The 20,634-nt window shown below is 40.4% G+C and overlaps 1 protein-coding gene across 1 annotated transcript; it reads left to right on the top strand.

Annotated features, from left to right (window-relative positions):
• Positions 1 to 251: 251 nt before the first annotated feature.
• PVALB (parvalbumin) lies at positions 252 to 12,191 on the top strand. Its single transcript, XM_005527569.3, has 5 exons — positions 252 to 347; positions 3,957 to 4,024; positions 6,028 to 6,160; positions 6,640 to 6,749; positions 11,974 to 12,191. The coding sequence occupies exons 2-5, from the start codon at positions 3,964 to 3,966 to the stop codon at positions 12,000 to 12,002; spliced, it is 333 nt and encodes a 110-aa protein (XP_005527626.1). The 5' UTR covers positions 252 to 347; positions 3,957 to 3,963; the 3' UTR covers positions 12,003 to 12,191.
• The last annotated feature ends 8,443 nt before the right edge of the window (positions 12,192 to 20,634 follow it).

The following is a 20,634-nucleotide window of genomic DNA, read 5'->3' as shown; positions in this document are numbered from 1 at the left end:
TTATTTGCCTATTTGTCCCTTAACAGCTCACTTTTACTTCTTGCCTCTCCCCTCGACATTGGAGTTTCATGTGGACCATCGGTTTGCCAATGTAATGGGTTTTCACAGCCAGGGGAAGGTAAGCGCCAAGGATTATTAATAGCGTTCCTCGATTAGTTAAGGGAAAGATAAATGTGACACCACCAACAAAACCCCTGAATATCTGATACCAGTGAGGAGTGGGTATCACCTGCCGAAAATAGAGCGAGAGAGATTATATAACTAGGGTTCCTACCCCGAGTTCCATCTCTTTTTGACCACCTCCCTATCTAACACCTTTTCAAGCGTGCTTACGAGAGGTACAAGAGGTAAGTAGCAAGAAAATGCTCAAATTTCCACAGCAAACGTGGATTCACCAGCTCCGGGCAAGATGCAGGACCTTCGCAGATAAGGGGATCTTCCATCACTCCGTCCTCACTCCCCTTTCCATAAACAAAAGCCCGGAAACAAAGAGATGCAAATCTCTCAAACACTGAGGAATGGCTTCCCGCAGAGAAGACTCCAAACGGGAAGAATGGATCATTAAAAGGAGTAAATAAGTGAATTCATTGAAGGGGAATGAGGAGAAAAGCAGGGGTGAAGGTGGAAATTACAAAACTGGGAAAGGGAGAGAAGAAAGTCAACGAGAACGAGAGTGCGGGCTTGCAAAGAGATTTTACTGAAATAGACAGCTGTGAACCGAAGACAAAAAAACCCCCACGATATCCAGAACACGTCTAGAAATGACACGTCTCCTTCTGCACAGATGATTGTAAGCGATGGGATGAAATCGCTCTCTTTGGGGTGGTAACTAGGAAGATAAAGGAAATGTGTCACCATTTTTGCAAAGGACCTCCGTCTTTCTGCTTCAATTCTTGGTGTGAGGGCTTCGTGCTGCTCAGGAGATTCTCCCTGAATTGTTTGCTTTTGGCAAGGGTGGGCTGATTTCTACTTAATTTATTTGGTCGTTTACTTAGTAACAATATCGTCATTCCGGCGCTGGTAGAAGGGGGAGTTGATCTACACAAAAGTTTTGGTTCAGACAACTTGGAAATCCACGGCGTGGATTTTGCAAATAGTTCGGGCAGAAAAACTGGCAAAATCTCAGAGATAAAGGAAAACGTGTCATTCATCTCGCATGGAGGATGAGAAAAAGATGAAGGGTCAAGTGAGAAACTGTCAATTCGTGAAACGCCTTTTTTATTAGAATAACAGTTTTGACTACAGGTTGGTGGTTAAAAGCTTCTGGAAATTTGCTAGCTATCCTTAAAGAGAGACACTGCTGAGGCTGGAGCTGGGCCTCATCGCTCCTCCATGTGAGATCCCAGCTGGCCGCTCCGCAAGCCCTGTGTCCCTGCTTTCACCTTTCTGGCTGTGGAGGGTACGCACGGCTTCTGAGCTGGGGGAAATGTTATTTACGCTCTACAGATGGCTCCACCTGATCTGAAGCCTCATTTTTCTGACACCTCTCACTTTTCGCCTCCACAGCACGATTAGGCCGTAGAGGGCTGACGGATCCGATGACGGAGGGAAAGCGGGGCAGTTCGCGCATCGTTAGGGATGCGGAGGGAGCCGCCGGGCTCCCACCCGCAGGACACAGACAAGGAATGCGCCTCTGGCCGGTTCGCTTGGCATGAGGCTAGTTAACCTGATCAGCGTCTGCCAGCACAGCAGGCAGCGCTGCGCATCGCCTCTGCCAGCCACCAGCTCGAGTTCCACCCGAGGGCAGCCTTCCAAATGGGCTCTGCCTTGTCAGCAGAGCGGGGTTAACACCGAAACACGAGTCACCCGCTAGGAGAGAGCATCTTCACTGGCGGGTGGGCAGGTGCGTTCCTCTTTGTAGGGACCTAAAAGGAAGCTCTGTGGCTCAACAACGGCTTTGCAAAAGATTCGCAAGAAAGGGAAAAAAACCTGCGGAGACTGAGGCCCAACTCTTCTTCAGACTGCACCGACGCTGCACGCAGCAAAGCTGGGAAAGCAGGGGGCGATGTAGCATTGGGCCGGCGGTGTCTGCACTGGGAGCAAGAAGAGATTGTCCTCTCTTTCCTCAGTTAAGGAAAGGTAAAGGGACGTCAATTTCATAAGATATGGCACATTGATCTCTGACAAATAGCTGCATATTGATGGGTCCGCACTTATCCTAGGTTTAAGACGGACTACCAATAGGGTTCTAACCCTGAATTCCACTAAAGCAAGAAACCCCAGTACCCCGAGTGCTGTCTTTACTGCACCCTTCCACCTCCCAGCTCCAAAACAAAGGCTGAGCGAGAATGACCCATGCAGGAAGGTGCACAGAGCTCTTCTGTGGGGCTGCTGTTTATCTCGGTTCAGCAGCCCAGTGCTCAGCTCCTCTGTCCCTGTAGAACAGGGAAGGATGCGTTCAGCCTAAGGAGAGGGACTTGGCTCCACCATCCGTCTCCTTGTTTGTCCTTGGAGAAAACTAAGCATTTCTTGCATCTCGGGAAATACATGGAAAAGAGAGGCCGGGGAGAAAGTTCCAACGGGAGAAAAACGACAGTCCCTTCCACAATGAAGAGACGATCTTTAGGAAAGAAAAGAAAAGAAGAAAAAAAAAAAGGTGGGGGGGGACTCCAATGTCCTCTCCTGCTCCGTCCCTCTGCGTTCAGTGTCATGGTAATGACTTACCCATCATAGCTGAACTTGGCCGTGGGAAAAAAAAAAAAAAAAGAGGGATGGGGCTCATACTCTTCAAAGCACAGAGCAATTATCGACAGCACAACCCGAGGTTCTGCACCAGCCGCCCCCTTTTCAAGGCTGCTCTCCGGCGGCCCCATTCAGAGGAGAGGTGTGATTGTGGCAGCAGGACCGGGCCGTACCCGTCGATCGCGCCTGGGGATCTCGCTGCCACCGCTCTGTCCTCCCCCGTCTCTCCTGGAGCAGCGATGCCAATACTCCTGCAGAGATCTGCCCTACTACTGGGCCCTAACCTTGGCTACCTCAGCCTAATGGCTCCTGCCCAAACTCCGAGAGAAAGTTGGACTACTTACCATATTTTATGTGAAAAATGGGCACAGATCCTTGGAGAGAAAAAAAAAACAAAACCCTAGAAAACACATTACAAATCCTAAATGCTTTCTTTTTTTGACTCTAATGGGAAGTGCCTGGTCCTGCCTGAGAAACCCACTACTGCACAGGAGCTCCTCACGAGTGTGTTGTCACCTCGCATCTCGTTTTGCCATACCCTGTCGCGGAAGATTCTGCAGCATATTGTGCATTACAAACGGGATCCGTAGGATTCGCTGGGATGTGATAATTAATTCAGTGAGGATGATGCTTAATATGGACTGGCCCGAAAGAAACAAGGTCTAAAAGGAATACGTGTGTGAAGGGGAGGGGGAAGGGAGAAGGGGGAAATGTTTAAAGTGGTTGAAGGATAAGGCAAATGTTCAAAAGCTACATTACATTTGCTTCCCGACCTCAAGAGCAGCTTGAAGCTTGGCATATGCTGCAGTTCCTTACTCGTCACCGAATATAACTGGTAAAGCTCATCCTGACTTACTAAAGGAAAAGGCTCTGCTCTGCACCACTAGTTTGTCCACTGCACCCGAGGACTTGACCTTGGCAAAACTCTTTCTCCAGCCGGTATCACAGCAGACTCTGGCACTGTTCCAGTAAGGCTTAGGCTCCAGCCTCCCAGGGAGCGACCCCCACCCGCATCCTCCCCCACCCCAGTCCCCACAGAGGCATCCCCGTGCCCTCTCTTTAGCTGAACCCTCGCGGCTGTGGACTACTTGGTGCTCTGCAAACTGGAGAGCGACAGCCCACAGCACTTATCCACGCAGAGCTATAGAGCTGGCACAGGTCCAGCCTTTCCCGGTGTGCCATCCCCACACAGCACTGCAGCTTTGGTCATATGAGCAGAAATGATGAGAAAAGCACTTTTTAATCTTTTCGCACTTGCTTCCCTGTTCAAACAGTTGCAGGATGGCTATGACTGACTTGCTCAGCGCTGAGGATATCAAGAAGGCTGTGGGAGCCTTTTCAGGTGAGTGCTTTTTTTCTATTTTTTTTTCTTCTCTCTTTTCCTCCTTTCATCTCTTCAGGTTAGGATAGCTGTGCATTTATTTCAGCTATGGGAAGATTAGAGGAACTAGCTAGTCAAAATTTCAAATGAGGATGTTTTCAGATGTTCAACGAATGCCTCTGACAGGTTTATGAAGTACAAGACTGCATCCTCAGCAAAGTTGTCCTGCACATTAGGGAGGTGAAATGTTTATTTTAAAGGAAAGTAAGCAGTAACTGCAGACAGACTTTGCTTCTACTGAGAGGATACTTTCAAAAGGAACAAACCCCTCGGCGAACCAACCTGCATTATATCTTGGTATGGGATAGAGAAGTCAGCAGTGGATGTCGGCAGCTTCCCTCTCACTCCTGAAATTTAGTTTCAGATGTTACAGAACTGCTGTTTCCCGTTTCAAGGATATAAGAAACCACTCTTGTACTTCCTATGCAGAATTCCCGGGTGGGCTTTGCTTTTCGGGATGGACAGAAGGCAACAGTAGAGCAAGCGGGAGCACTGCTCGACTGCAGGGGCTCCCTGCAGGTCGAATGGCTGCAGTGGTCCACACTTCCCTCTCAGACTCCTCCGAGTATCAGATGTTCCCTACCGCTCTCACTCATCGCGACCCCCAAAGTGACAGCAAACCCTCTTGGTGCTTACAGAGATTCAGGCAGTTAAGGTTGCTCCCAAAGAAAGGCAGAAATCGTGCTCCGGGATGCGCGCTATGCCCCCCTCCCCCAAACTACCTGGCTGACCGCACCATCCCGGGGAGCCGCCTCTGTCTGTCCTGCTCCGTGCGATGACCTTCCCGAACAGACAGAAGCGCAAGACCCGCTGAGCCTGGCTCAGCTCAGAAGCCGGAGAGTGAGAGGGAGCGACAAATTGCTTTGCTGGATCCAGCAGCTGTTTTACTCATTAGCTTCCATTGTTCTATGGCCATCTCCAAGTCCCGGAGCAGATGCAATTAGCAGCAACTAATGACAGATCTCAGTCAGGCACATCACGGAAGACTGAGCCTCCTTAATTTTATGTAATGGGAAAATTTAATGCGGCGGGAATAAGAATGCATGAGGAGCAGGAAAAAAAAAAAGTCCACCGCACGTTTTGGAGGTCACTGCGTGGTATTTCTAATCCACATCTCAGTTGTTAGGCTACCTGGGTGGGACAAAAGCGGCTGCGGTTAAAGGACGAGGGAGGTGGAGCAGGTAAACCGGCTCCGATTTCAAGGGCTCCGGGTTGTTTGTTTCTTTCCTCCCCGGAGACAGCTCCTCACAAGGTCTTGCAAGGCAGCGCGCCGTGCAGCACTCCCTTGCAGTGTCTGAGCTCACACACCACGATTGCACATTCCTTTAGCGGTTGAAATGCAAACACTGATTTCTAGTAAGTCTCCAGGAAAAAAAAAAAAACAGACAGTGCTCTGAAACATTTCTCGTCAATGCTTGAGCACGAGCATTTTTTAGGGTTTGTTTTTTGTGTTTTTTTTTTCCAGGGGTGGAAATGTCAAAAAGTGACAGCTATCTAATAGACTGCTCTCAGATGTCTGTTCTAGTGTAAAACTTAGCAAAAAAAAACCCCAATAACAAAAACAAACAAACAAACAAAACCAACCAAACAAGAAAACCAAAAACAAAAACAAAAAAAAGGTTTAAGGCACTGAAATGAGACCAAGCACATTAGACCTCAGCTCCCAAAGCTCCCAAGTCTATCACAGACTTCTTGGGTGACCTTGGGCAAGTCTCATCCTTCTCTAGCTCTGCTCTTCATCTGAAAAATCGAGATATTGCCTCTCTGCCCCACTGTTTATTTCCATTAGCACCTGTGAAGCATGGACGATTACACTGGGTACACCCAGCACCTACCAAAGCTGTGCTCCACTGTTCCTCCCGGGGCAAGAAAAACAGCAGCACGGAAGAAAACCACGGGTATGTGTTGGTGTGTGTGTTTCAATGACTTTTCTAAGCAGTTCTCTGGTTTTTCATCTCTTATAGCGGCTGAATCTTTTAACTACAAAAAGTTTTTCGAGATGGTAGGATTGAAAAAGAAAAGCCCAGAAGACGTGAAGAAGGTTTTCCATATTCTTGATAAAGATCAGAGCGGCTTCATTGAGGAGGAAGAATTGAAGTAAGTAAAGTTACATCCCTCTCAAATATCCCCACCTAAGGAGTCTAATTTCCTGTGGGTTATTTTTACAAGACTCTAGGTAGTAACACACAGCTCAAACTCTTGACTAGTATTTGTGTGCCACGCCAGTTGTTTGCTGAGCACATCATCTAAAGAGTGTTGGGAGATAGCTAGTTGCCACTTGGATTGTGGGATCCCTGAAACACATGAATGGTCAATACCTTACAGGTAGTTCTTCAGCCAAATGCAATTTCAGAGTAAACTACTTCTGAATGTTAAAGAAGGTCAACAACAGAAGACACAACGCTGGATTCTAACTTGTGTCTAAAATCAGTGGTACAAATAAATATGAAGTGCAATTGTTCTGTGGAAAAAAAAAAAACACAAACCAAAACAAACAACAAACCAAACCAAAAACAAACAAACAAACAAAAAACCCAAAACAAACCTTCCTCTTTTTTCCTATGCCTCCTTCCTAGGTTTGTCCTGAAGGGCTTTACCCCAGAAGGAAGAGACCTATCAGACAAAGAAACAAAGGCTCTTCTGGCTGCTGGAGATAAGGACGGTGATGGTAAAATTGGCGCTGATGGTATGTAATTAGAGGAGTAAACTTTGACAGTAACAACCGAATGTTACCCTTACACACAAGAACTGAGGAAACCCAGGAATCACGGGGGGCTGTGACCTTCTGAAGGGCAAAAACCAGTTTGGGTTTAATGAATGCCAAGCCCTGCTCCATTTGCCATACCTTGCTTGGAGGCGTTAGAGGAAGAGGAGCCGAATTGTGACACTAGAGGGGGCAGGAGCTCACAGAACCCGGCTGTGGGTCGGGCACTCCGCAGCGCAGGACTGAGTACCCAGCCAAACTCTACCTCCATTACTGTAATTTCTCTGTTGATATCAACGGAGTGAGGATCAGGGCACTACGAGTTCAGGGACTGAGGCTTGACTATAAAGCTTGGAAAGAATAATAGCTGAGCGCCAGCATTTTTGCTCGATGTTAAGTGAGCAGGAAAGTAGTTAATGACTTAGCAAAGCAATGCTCTTAAAATTCAAAGTACACCCATTTTGCTACAGAATTTCTATACAATAACAGTCTATCCAGCTTATGCTAGTGTTTACGTGGGCCTTCACACCTAAGAAAGCTTGTCACTCCCTTTTACTGAATATGAGAAATACAAGAAAAGAACGTTTTTTCCTCTCACAGCATTGCTTAAAAAGCTAGTCCTGTTTTCTATTCCCCCTTGGGATGAATCAGCTTAGCCCACATACGAAATTTCTCCTTTTTTCTCTTTGTTGGAGGTGAGAGTGAATGAAACACACTGAAGGAGACAAGAAGAGATGCAATTCTAAACTAAAGCTTTCCTCATTGCAGGAGCTAGAAGTCTGTGGCCAGAGTACTAAATCACCTAGAGAGCAGGCAATTGCTAGGGTTTTGACATATCAGTAAGCCATATAATAAGTTGAAATCTAAAAAATACCTAAACCCACTCATATCTCTCTGTGTTTACCTAATCTCTGAGATTTTTCAAAAATGTTATCTCAAAAAAATAAAAAGGTCAATTAAAAGAGAAATAAAAAGCAAAGTTAACTAACACACTCTGCCAGCTTAGAAGATGACACACAAAATCAGCCACTGACATATCAGTCAGGTGATGCACACTGGCATATCAGTGACTATGGCCATGTTCCTAGACCAAGCCTCTTAATTTCTCCAATCATGACTATATTAAAGTTTAGGCAAAGCTCCCACACTTCAGCAGTGCCGCTGAATCCAGTGTGAGTGCCATTTCCTGGAACTTCATATTCTTTATTATATAGGTCTTCTTTATACACACTAAAATAAGTGATAGTAGTACTAAAATCACTGGGCAAGTGTTTCAAAAGAAAACTTTATTCAGGTAAGTAAGCTTACAGCTGATCCACCAGCCTTAGATAAATTTTCAGCTATTCCAGAAGGCTGCAAATCAAAACTAGTCTTAATTGGAATAAAATAACAATATTGTATCATGATTTTGGCTTGTACAGGAAAATACAGCATTAACCTTTATATTTAAGACTACCATAACTTTTTTCTTTGAAACAATGCCTGAAATCCAGTATATTGGAATAAAGCAATATGAAATGCCTCTTCTCCTTATCTCTTTCTTCTGCAGCTTTTACTGTTCCCTAACTTTCAAATGGAATTACTCTGTGTTTACACTTGATAATGAGAAGAGAATGATGTGGTTTTTTCTATTGATTCTTCTGACCATATCCCTATGTACAACACTACCAGTTTCTTTCCCATTTCTTAAATTTGACTTTAACAGCCAATTTTTACATCAGAAAGGACTGAAATACGTACAAAACTTAACAGGATGAAGATGAGTAGGATACTTCCAGATACTTCCCAGCTTATGCTTTGGCCCATAAATCCAATTCAAGACTATAACTGCAAATGTAAATAAAACATCAAGTCATAAATGTACCTCACATTCATATGCAGTATTGCAATGCTGTATTCCTTTTGTAAACCAATTTTGTTTCCTGCAGCTGAATTTTCAGGATTTACTTCCACTCCTTGTTTCAAACATCAACTTCCTAAATCACTAAACGATGGCAAACAAGCAGCCTTTCACAGGGGTTAATGTAAATTCTCTTGATGGCCCTTGAATGCTGTCCCTCAGGAGCCCACAGCAATTGTAAGAACTGATCTTTAGGGATTTTAAACACCATAGAGACAACTTTCTCAGACGTATCATCATAAACATTAATCCCAACCTAATCAGCCTTCTTCTAGCTGGGGTCTCACATTACAAATTTTCTCTTAGATCTCTTGCTTTAAACCTTTTCTCATTCCTGCAAGACCATTCAGCTCTGAAATAGCTTCAGCAGTTTACCTCTTGTCTGATCACGGTTTGAACTTGTGGCCGATGAAGCAAAGAGCTGAAAACTTGCAGCTAGTTCCTGTAAGACATGACCATCTTCTGTGCAGTATCAAACCCCCTCCATATTCCACCAATGTGGTCAGAAGATGATGAACCTGAAAAAAATTGCAGGTCATGGCCAGGTTACCTCATTACACAAGCAACCTTAGTTTCCAGATCAGGCTGAAAAATGATGCTGAAGCAGCTCTAGTAGCTTCAGGAAAATATTTATTTTCCTTTATTTCTTTTATAAGAAAGAGGAGGAAAAGTATGAAAAGTTGTAGTCATCATATTGTTTTAAATCTATTTTGTTTATTTGCATTGGACATGCACATTGTGCTTTTTAGTTTCTTGATATTAATAGACTTGAGAAAATACATAGAGAACTTTCAAAGATCATGCACTGTAGGCAACACAAATCCAAATTTGTATCCCTGTATATCAGAATGTTGTAAAAATGTGACATAAGTGTGAAAAATTATGAATCATGACCTTGCCAGGTGAAAGCCATAACAAAAAAAACCACCAAAAACAAACAAACAAACAAAAAAATTTGGAATTCCTTCTTTTCTTATCCTGCTTTGTGCTCTTGTATCTTCCAAAATATATTAGTATAAGTCATTAGTTATAAAGTTTCCTAAACAGACTTGCTGTTGTAAAGAAAATGTAAAAAACACAGTCTGGTGAGAGAAATCATGAGCCTACAACATGTCCTCTGTAATCATGTCTGTCATTTCAGTAAAATACTAGAGGGCATGCATTAGGCTGGTATATAGTACTAAACTGTACTGAACACAGTGAAACAGTCCTCTCCTTTTAAGTCAGTGCTTTGATACAAAACAGCTAGTAAATTATTTTACATGACAAAATGGTCTAAATCCTTGCAATTTAAAGCCACTATTTGTGCAAAGAAAGATATAACTTAATTTTGTTTGGAAGGGTAACCACAACTGGAAACAATGATATACTAAATCACAAGGATTCCCTTACTAACAGGCCAGTGAGAGGCAGTAACCATTTACAAGGGAATGATATATAGTACATTATCTCAGAAGTTTTGCATATATGAGTACACTTTGTAACAATGCTTCCACAAGCCACCTGTGGTTGGACTAACCCTCATGCAAAAATGAGTACTGAATTAATTTACAAGATTATTCAACTGGAACATCTTTGAAATATTTAAAATACATTGAAAATTCTGGGAAAAGTGAAATTGTTGCAATTATGCAAGAAGGAATATTTTATGTCTTGCTGGCTATCACAAAATACCTGTGAAATATATTGCTATTAAGTGATAATAGTACTATCAAAATGTATTATAGAAAATAGTTGGCTGCAAGTCTGAATAACCTTTTCCAAACATATTCTGTAGACACAAATGATTATAAAAGGTATTTAATTTAGCTGTAATAAGTATGACAACTTGTTTTAACAGTATATGCATAGTTAGTTTTCCCTTTTGGAAAGGTTTGATCCATTGCGGTTCATGTTTCTCTCTCTGGGACTTATTCACACAGAGATTTAATAATCATAGCCTTTCTCCTTTTCTGCCCAGAATAGTTGGGGTTTTTATCACAAGCATTTTATGTTATCTCTTAAATTCAGTTTGCAAACACTTTCAGTCTATGTACCCACCATGTACAGGATTTATACATGTTTTGTGTTAAATAATCTGCATCACTAATCCTAATTTGGATTTACATCTTTCAAAACGATGGATAAATTTGGAATTAATTTAAACCCTCTGACATTTTTTATTTCTCAGTCTGGTTTGTCTGTATTTAGCGACACGTATTTTGGACACACCATCAAAAATGCTATCTGTTTGCACACAACAGTCAATTAAGATCTCACTTGTTTAGAGATTAGCATTTTTCAACTGAACACTAGAATATTCTTTAAAATGCCTAATTTTCATCTTCTATCTTTTTCAGTTGCCAGACTTTACTCTTCATTATGTCAAACTTCAGTAATTTTTTCTTGAGCCTTTACAGACTACTGCCTCCCCTATTTGTCATTTTCCTCTCAGCTGATTATGTTAAACCCATAAACCACTCTCTCTGCATATCCTCTAATCCCTTTATCATCTTTGTTGCCCTTCTCGGGATTCCCTCCAGTCTGTCATTTTCAGTGCTCTGAGGCACATACAACTGTGCAAGGTATTCTCATGTGTAACTCTTCCAAGGTTAGATGGAGTTAGGAATTATAACCAGGCAGCTATTCACCAGGATACAAATGTGCCTTTTCCATGCTTTATCTCCCTGCTGAAAGGCATTATATACACTAAAATAACCCCAAACTGCAGATAGATACGTTTGTGTAAATACTATGGATGTACCACTAATAAAAGCCACAGGGTAAAATCCTGGCTCTCTGACACCACAGGAATTTTTATAATTCTTACAACACAGTCAGAATTGCTACATAGGTTGGTATGAGCCTTCTGGTTTTGTAATCTGTCATTTTCACTCAATTTACAATTACAAAATTGAGTTTAAATGCAATAGAATTATAATATGGGACACGAATACTTTGAAAGTCTCATTAATGATTCTCTTTGCCAAACTGTAATAGAAAGGAAATTTATCTCACTGAAAGATTAAATTTCTAGTTCTTGCCTTCATCCCATTGAGATTTACAAAGAAATAACTGAGAACTAATCAAGTTCTTCAGATGAAGAGTAGTAGAAGTCTTACAGTCTGGCATGTATAGCATTTCTCCCTTTCATTTCACTGTAAGATTTCCCAAATCATACTTTCCCTTTAATTAACTTGGATTTCTTTGCTCTTTTTTATTGTGATATTTCTGCTACACCAATGACTCTGTATTCCTTGTAATATGCTTCCTCCTTCTTTAAATTTTGGTTTTAAAATATTTTTTAAAATTCTTTCCTTTCTCCAGAATTTGCAACTATGGTGGCTGAATCATAAAGGCTTTGACCAATGCAAACCCTTCACCCACCCTTCACTGCCCAATTCCAACCACCTCCTGCTGACTGCTTTGGCTCCTGTTCTATTTATTTATGTTATTTTATACTCCAGCTCTGTTCTCTGCAATCCTGCAACTCTGTAATTGTGCTGAAAGACACTGTTAAAATAATAAAGGTCACATCAATCTGGGCTTTCTTCTCTCTCACTACAACTTGTTTCTTATTTCATGTAGGCTTGGCACACGCTGAGAGAAAATGTTACTTGTTTTGTTTTGTTTTGTTTTTTCTGACATCCCTACTGCTTTATCCCTAGCTAGGGTAAAGTAGGAAGAAATTTAAAAAATTATTTGGGATAAAACATGCATATAGTAAGTCATTCTGTCCAAGTCCTGAACTGTGGCAAAACTGCATTATTTTTAAGCCATCCCTGCTAAATGGATGTGTACTCATAGCGTGGAAAATCTCTAGTGATGGAAAATCTCTAGTGATGGCAATTACCCAACTTCATTTGGCAGTTTGTTCTTTCAACTTGATCAGTGTTATAGCAAAAAAGTATTTCCTAATATTTAAACTACATCTCCCCTGCTGCATTTTGGTGATCAGTAAGTTGATCTGTATAATTTTTTAAATTTACCCAGTGCAGGGGGATTTTTGCATAAAAGGTTTGACAGGAATATCAGTTGGTGCCAATCATACATGAAGATAACTTCATAAACTATTAAAAAGTAGTCACTTCTGAAACACAGGGTATGTTTACTAGTAGTGTTATACAACTATCTAGGACAGGAAGAATGGCATACTCACAAGAAATAACAATATGAATTTCAGGAAAAAGAACACTGAGATTAAGGTGTGATGCTGCAGTTGATAATCCTACTGTTAAAACAGTAAATCAGAAAATCCCATCAAAAAGATTTTATTCTAAAACTTTACCAGGGAAGTGAATGTCTTCTTTGGAGTTATATATAGGAAACTGAGACTTATGCTAAGGAAATTATTAGCCAATAGTAAGCCTATGACAGAGCTCAATACTTATTTCCCAAATCCTGTTCAGTAACCTTGGCACCAATCTTATGCTTTTTACCAGTGTTGTTGGGGGGTTGGGGGTGTTTTGCTTTTAAAGCAAAGACTAAAGCACAGGGAAAATATTTTCAGGCAACATCTCCCCAACAACTTGACAAAACATTGATTGTTACTGCAGTATAAAGGAAGCGTATTTTCCATTTCTGTATTCCAAACTATTCCCTGCAGCAATAATACCTTGTTCAATTTAGATTTATTATCACCAATTTAGTGGAGACACAAAGATAAGGATGAAACCCTGTCATCATCCCACTGTACAGAATACCATCCTCTGCCACAGCGATTACCCAATGCTACTCGGGAAGCCAATAAACGTTCCCTAAAGCCATTCTAGATCCTCACTCTGTAGTAACTCGCAAGGAAGACTTTTTGCTGAAGATGCTGTGCATTCAAAAGAAACCCTTTGGTTTTGCACACTGTATATACGGTTCTGAAGGATGTATTGATTTTTAAGTATTCTAAATAAAGCAAATGAAAACGGATTGCGGTGAAGCGAGTTTATTTCCTGCTTTTTCTCGGCAGCTGCTGACCTCGCGTGGCAATAAAATCACATTACAGGAGCGCACAGGGCTACCGAAAAGGCATCCGGCACCACGCTGCTGCAGCAGCGAGAATGAAGGGCCGGGGAATTCGAGAACCGACATAAAAGTCGCTGGATAAACAAAGCCCTTTATACACCCTTTTTATTCTCTGAAGCTGCAAGGATTTGTATTTTAATGCTTCATTGGATGGCACGAAAGCTGAGATTTTATCGAGGGGTTTGGCAAAAAAAAAATAAATAAAGACTGTAGAACAAATAGCAAATAAATAAAGACACTAATGAGACTAAAAAATAATTGTAGCAGATTATGTGAAATAAATCAAATTACAGCAATATCAATGGAGATATTTCACTAGCATAGAAGTCTGAATACCGCAATGATCCCTGTTTCAGTCTTTCTTCATGTTGTTACCTCAATCTGGAACAAGCAACACTGAGTGCCTAATTTGGCCTGTAAATTTTAAGCCATAGAGTAATGAAGAAGGTGAAAAGAAATATCCTTTATTTGCAAACTGAAAAAGTTACATTGAGTAGAAAGACCTCCAAAATACCATCTCTACTTTTCATGCTGACAGTAAAAGATATTCTAAACCTGCATTTGGTCGATTTATTCAAATATGCAACTGGTATACTCAGATCCTGTATTCTGAGATCTTATACTCAGAATTCTCAAAAGCTCTATTTAAACACAGTTTTTTCCCCCTCCTCCCAACTGCATTTTAAATTAAAAGTTCAAATTTCAATATGCATCTATTGCCAAAAAAATAAAAATTCAAATACAAGTGTAATATAAGTAAATCTCTGCCCAGAGGCAAAATGACTGGTTTATCAATTGCCATCAAACTACTGGTTTCCTTCCACTGCTGGATCTTCAACTTAGACTCTTTCTCTTAGACTCTTATTTTTCCCCATACAAATTTCTTCCAAATCTTCTCCAATTCTTCAATTGTTTTATTTCAAATTTTAAAAACATTTAAGTTTTCCTTTTATCTGGATGTTATCTAGCCATGACTCAAAATACAGCAAACAAATGTCAAATTTGAAATAGAATAAAATATAAAACAAAACATTTCATATACAAAATATTAAATTATTCATTTTTATATATAGCTCTTGCTTTAATGTCTTTGAGACTGTCACAGAAACTGCTGTAAAGCCTGAAGAAAGCAGAATTTGCTACATAATTTAATCAGGCTTTCTGCACAGTGTGGATTACAGTATGCTTGACAAATACAAAAAGTACACACTACCCTGCAATTTACTGTTACATGAAGAAAGATGTTTTAATTTTCAGATGCATAAGCAAAGGAGCAAAATTACATTTCTCCAATAAACATTTACCTTAAATTTCTTAATTGCCATCTTACATCTTCTTTGCCCTGAACAGTAAGCGTTCCATAATTTGCTTCCCTGTTGTAATACAGTAGAAGTTATGAAAGAAAAAAAATACTTTAGCCATCCTGTTGAAGACAAATTTTTAAATAATCAGTACATATCCTTTACTTAGATTAATATCCAATGGTTTGCAATGAGACATAATTGAATGACAAATAAAAAAATAAGCATTACTTGTTCATACTGGAATTCTGTATTGCTAGAGAAGAAATTGCTTGCTCTGAGCTATAATTCAAGAGAAAAAGCCAAATCTTCAAGTCATAGCTGAACCATCACTGACAAATGACATTAGCATTTAACAGAAAGAGTTTGCATTAGCAGACTGTCACCAACTCTTTAAGATTTCTCCAATCACCCTTTACCATTACTAAATCCTTAACCAACAAATGCATAATTGTTTATGCTTTAAGGGTCCTGCCAAGCTCTTAATGGAGTTTCATGGATCAGCAGTTTTCCACATGTCTTATTTTGGGAATCAATAGACTGCAGGCCATAACACCTGTTCACCTTACAGAAACTGAGCTAGGATTTATATTTACAGTCTAACTACCAAGTCCTGAGATCAACACTGCCTAATGTCCTGAGATTGCTTCCACACTTCCTTCCTTTTATCAATGCAAAGGTTGTTTGTTTGCTTCTTTTGCCTTTTCTAACTAAACTAAGTATTTTTGAAGACTGGTAACGTAATTCACATTTCCCTTTCCTGCAACACACACACAGTTTTAGCAGAGCTTCTGTGCTAGAGTAGCTAAACATTAACAACATTCTGTTCAAAACAGAGTTAATATTGCTATGGAATTACACACTGCAGCCTTGCACAATATTTGCAACAAGTCTTGCCTTAACAAAACATCAAAAATTGGGCCCAAAGGTTCACTGAAGTCACAAATTAGCTTACAAAATTTTTATTAATGAGCATAATGTAAAAATAACTTAATTTGACTCTAAAATCCTAGATTGGCATTTAAATGGCTGGATGATAGGAACCCATTCTTTTATTTATAAAGCAACTTCAAATGAAATAGAAATTATAAGGCATGCACACCAAAATCCAGCTGTGGTTAAATTACATGCTGACATTCTTGTTCTAACCCCCCTCAGGAGCCATGGGTAATACAGAGAGAAGAGCACTGGCTTTAGGCTGGTGATTAAATATCTCCTCTAAGTCCTGGACTCTCTCATTGCTAACATGGGCTTGAACCTGAGCTCCTGCTCCTTCATTCTGAGCAAGCACTTTAGCTGATTCTCTTTTCCAAAGAGACACACCCTTTGGAAATCCCAACACTCTCTAGACATTTAAAATTACATTTCTCCTAAACACAGGAAAGTGAAGCCAAATGTATCTAAATAGGGTTAGCTGTCTGCATGACAGATCAATCATCAAAACTTTTCTGTTTGACTGTAGGATCTCTTAAGGTGGGATAATTATTTCACAAGGGAGGAAGTACATTCCTGGTTAGTGCCCTTCTGGTCAATAAGCAAATAAGCAAAGCTTAACAAAGGCTGATGCACCTTTAAAGGCAGAAGTTAATATGCATATGAATACTAGAGTCCCTTCTCCAACCACCAGAAATATAGAAGGAAATGCATGAACTAGAATAGTGAATGGATCAGATGATCCAAACATAAATACTGAAAAGTTTATGGAACTAACAAGAAGCCCTAAGCTAATAAGCCTATGGTACACGCAGCTAGAAAAGATACTTCTTTCATAAATTCATTCAGCCTCCCACCTAGGAAAATCTAAGTGAAAGGATCTTGTCAGTACCTCGATCAGCTTGTTCAACTCATATTGCCACAACAGTTTTTAACTCTAGGAGATGCTTTGTGAGGTTTACGTACAGAAATACAGTTGGTTTCACTGGTATTACAGTAGCACAAACCATTCTATGACTCCAGATGGGTCATGAGAGCTGCAGGACCAGAGGTCAAAGGCTTAACTATTGATTACTGGAGGGAAGGTCCAAGGATTGCTCAAAACTCAAATGGTTCAGAGACATTTTCAGCTTTTGGAAACGTGGTCTGGAAGAATTTTTTTAAAATTATAACATTTTAATTGATAACAAATTTTACTCCCTGTGTATTCACAATGCAATTCAGCTTAAAAATGTATCACTAGAAAGATATTAAAATATATAAGAAATAGCAAATTATCTCACAGTTATTACTGCTTTATAAAGAGGAATAAAAATTATGAGGCTGTGCTAATTTTATGCTTCATTCTGCAGATGAATGAAGATTTTGTCTTAAAAACATTTGCATTCCTCTCCTTTAAAGCAATTTTCAATTTTGCTGGATGCAGCACAATTGCATCTACTCTTTCAGCTGCAATGGGTTGTTGAAATTGAGCTATTGCCCAGCACCTGCTCTTAGTCAGACAGCTGAAATCAGAGGTTAGGGGAAAAAATAAAGATTTTTTGTCATTGTAATGCAAGTCTCCTTTTAGCTTTGCTGCAGTCAGTGTTCAATTATGTTCTGTAACAACCTCCATTACTAGAGCCAGTGTTTTTCTGTTCTCTCTGCATATATTAACTTCCTTGTTCACACGTGAGATCCTTCTTAGCAAGGCAGAGTCTTAAGAGACATTTGCCCATAGGCTTCATGAGTCTATCTTTTTTGGGCTGTTGAAGATCCTAGTGTTCAAATGCATCTTCATTTTGAATGCTTGAAAGGTAACTGATACAATAGAACTTAAATTATCTCCCAATGAAGGTCTGATAGGTCAAAATTAACCTGAAATTCCATCTAGTCTGTTGAATACAAAGCATTGAACAAGTAACAATGAAGGGCTCCCACGTAATTTTTTATCCTATTTTTACAAGCTCTGAATCCTTCTCCCTCAGAATTTTTATCAGTTCACTGTGTAGCCCAGAAATTCAAGGCTTCATCAGAAGCAGGAATCAAGACCCTACATCTGTCGGAAGAAAGCCACGAAGATTTTGACCAGCAAGGCTCAGCCACAAATGGGAAGGAAGTAGCTGGTGTGAGCAGCTATTGGGAAGGCAGGAACAGGAGCCTTGCTTCTGAAGTAGGAAGTAAATGGACAGAGAGCTCTGAGACAGAAGTCAGAGGGTGAACAACATTGAAATTCAAGGTCTCAGGAAAAGGAAATCCAGAGCAGGAAGTACTGGGATGATTAGAGTGAGGATTTGAAAAGCCTGGAGCAGAAGACATCTTATTACAATATAAATCCATTATAATAAATTGACCTTGAAAAGAAAGGATATCATTAAGGTGAAAATGTTGGTGCCTCAAAATTTAGCCTGTTATATAAGGGAAGAGAATAGAAAACAGAGTGTTGTAAACTTTTTAAAATTTAATTAAGAGTCTCAAATATTTCTCTTTTCCTTCTTCCTCCATTAAACCTCCAAGTCTTGGAGTCACATGGTTGAATCTTAGTTTTCAGCAAAAGGAAAAAAAATTTAGCTGTCATGCCATCAGAGAAAACCTTGAACATTCAAAGCCTAAAAAAATAGGATATAAACCCAAACATTAACTTCTATTTTTTAATAAATCTCATTATTTGAATGTAATCTGTCTTGCAGTTTTTAACATAAGATACAGCATTAGTGAAAGCCTAGCATCTGCCTTCTAAGCAGACAGCAGCTAGAGATCCAAAAAAAGATCCCCAGCTGCTATCATAGTCATCATCAGCACATAATGACTGGCATGCTGGAATTGTGGGTAGCTCATTTAAAGCTGTCACATATTCATGTATTCTCTGTTTGACAGATTAACCCCTTCCCTGGGATGCAGGAGCACACTCAGTGCTCCCTCCCCGTCATCCAATCCCCCTGTGCAGGAGAGCACGACACCATCACTCCAATAAGGGCGCTCGCAGCTAGGAAGGCTCAGGCCACACAAAGGGCCACAGCAAGCCCTCAGGGTGTCACAGACACTCTTCCATGGAGAGATCCAGACAACTTGCTGTGTTCCAGCTCCCTGATCAACAACCCACTATCTACTGCATTGGGGAGTATTATTAAAAATTAAATAAAGATTTCAGGGTTCCTTCCCAGTGCTTTTTCAAGTTTCCATGTGCACGAACAAGAAAATCAAGATTCAAGCTGGAATTTTTCCAGACATATGCAGAGTAATTACTCTCCGGAAATTCTCTTTATCTTCATCCTTGTGGATTTGAATGCATCCTTGAGAAATCTTTCCCTCCTTTCATATTCATCAGAAGAGAGGACATAGCAGTTCCAATTAGCTTACTCGAACCAAGTTTACATCTTGTAGAGGTACCTACCCTACATTTAGTAATTTGCTACTTTCCATTGATGCCACAACTGCCATCCATTTCTAACTTCCTCCCAGCGGAGGAGATCAGAAACAAATGGCAGATATTCCAGATCAGTCAGAAGGGGCTGTTGTAACTGCCAACAAATCCTTTGGCTGATTCAACCATTTTGTAATCATCTTATATTACAGTGCACCGATTCTCAGCCAAAAAGCCTTCAGATCTGTGTGTCAGCCCCCACCACAAAAGAGCAAAATCTGAAGACCTGAACTATAATGGTGTTATCAACAGAGCTAGAGAAAGCATCCAAATTCTCACTTCTGTGCTAATAGCCCCACTCTGAAGAGAAATAAAAGCTGGTTTTGGGGGATGCCAAATGAAGTAGCCCTCAAAATAGATGGAGTATCTATTTATTCCACTGCTTGGGGGAAGTGTAAAGAATGGAAATCTACAATAAAATTTACACATCCTTTCTTGCAGTTTTCACAGCTCTCCAGACATACCAATAAACATTCATAGTCAATCCTATAAGAATCTATGCGGATTTAAAAAGCTGCATGAACTCTGAATATTCATTCACAAGAAACTGCTGATGCCATTTTGTCACAATGCTTCCTTTTAGTAACATAAGATTTTAAAAAGAACTGATGAAATACTTTGTATTTAAGAGATTTCTTACAGAAAAACCTACTAATTCCTTTTCCTCAACATTAATGCCCTCCTGAGAAGCACTGCTTACTCCAAAGAAATCTACAGCTCTTCCATAGTAGCTTTTATCAGGCAGCAGGTTCGAGTTACAGGTTGTAACCTTCGCAGTTCTGAACATACCCAGAATGTTTGCATCGACAGATGAACAACTGTGGAAACAAGTCCTAGTAATATTAGTGAACTCTGCCTCAGAAGAAAATCACTTTATAACAGGTATGCTCTGTGAAGAAGATAATGAAGTGACCTATGCAGTGCCTGACAGAATCTGGAACACCAACCATACCTCAGTCTGAAAGAGTGCACGACCTCAGTTTAATCCCCTTTGTAAAGCCTTACCTGGGGTCCGAAATTCCTTGACACTCCTGCTGGAGATGCAGTTCCACCATTGCTGCAGAAGGCAGCCGGATGAAATGCGAGCCACACCCGACACGTGCAGTTCAACTGCTGGTTTAAGGGAATGTGACTTCAAATTTCAGGGTCTTGTGGCTGTCAGGAAAACTTTTCCTGCTCACATGAGAGAAGGGGCACTTCCCACTCAAAATAATCTTGTTTTGTTTGAGGGAAGAATTAAATGTGTGAATGAAAAGAGTGTTCTGTTCCTCCTGAGCTGCTAAATACAGGATTTAACCTAATAAACACTTCTCTAGGGTAAGGCCATCACCCTCT

The sequence above is a fragment of the Pseudopodoces humilis genome, chromosome 5, assembly GCF_049639895.1.
Source record: "Pseudopodoces humilis isolate 2021_Gansu_Grassland_sample_001 chromosome 5, ASM4963989v1, whole genome shotgun sequence".
Lineage (NCBI taxonomy): Eukaryota > Metazoa > Chordata > Aves > Passeriformes > Paridae > Pseudopodoces > Pseudopodoces humilis.
The sequence above is the reverse complement of the archived record's forward strand: the minus strand, read 5'-3'. Positions and strand labels throughout refer to the sequence as shown.

Coding starts and splice junctions, on each gene's coding strand:
- PVALB (XM_005527569.3), top strand. CDS start 3,964: ATGGCTATGACTGACTTGCTCAGCGCTGAGGATATCAAGAAGGCTGTG. Junction 6,161..6,639: donor ATTGAGGAGGAAGAATTGAA/GTAAGTAAAGTT, acceptor CCTCCTTCCTAG/GTTTGTCCTGAAGGGCTTTA. Junction 6,750..11,973: donor TGGTAAAATTGGCGCTGATG/GTATGTAATTAG, acceptor TCCTTTCTCCAG/AATTTGCAACTATGGTGGCT.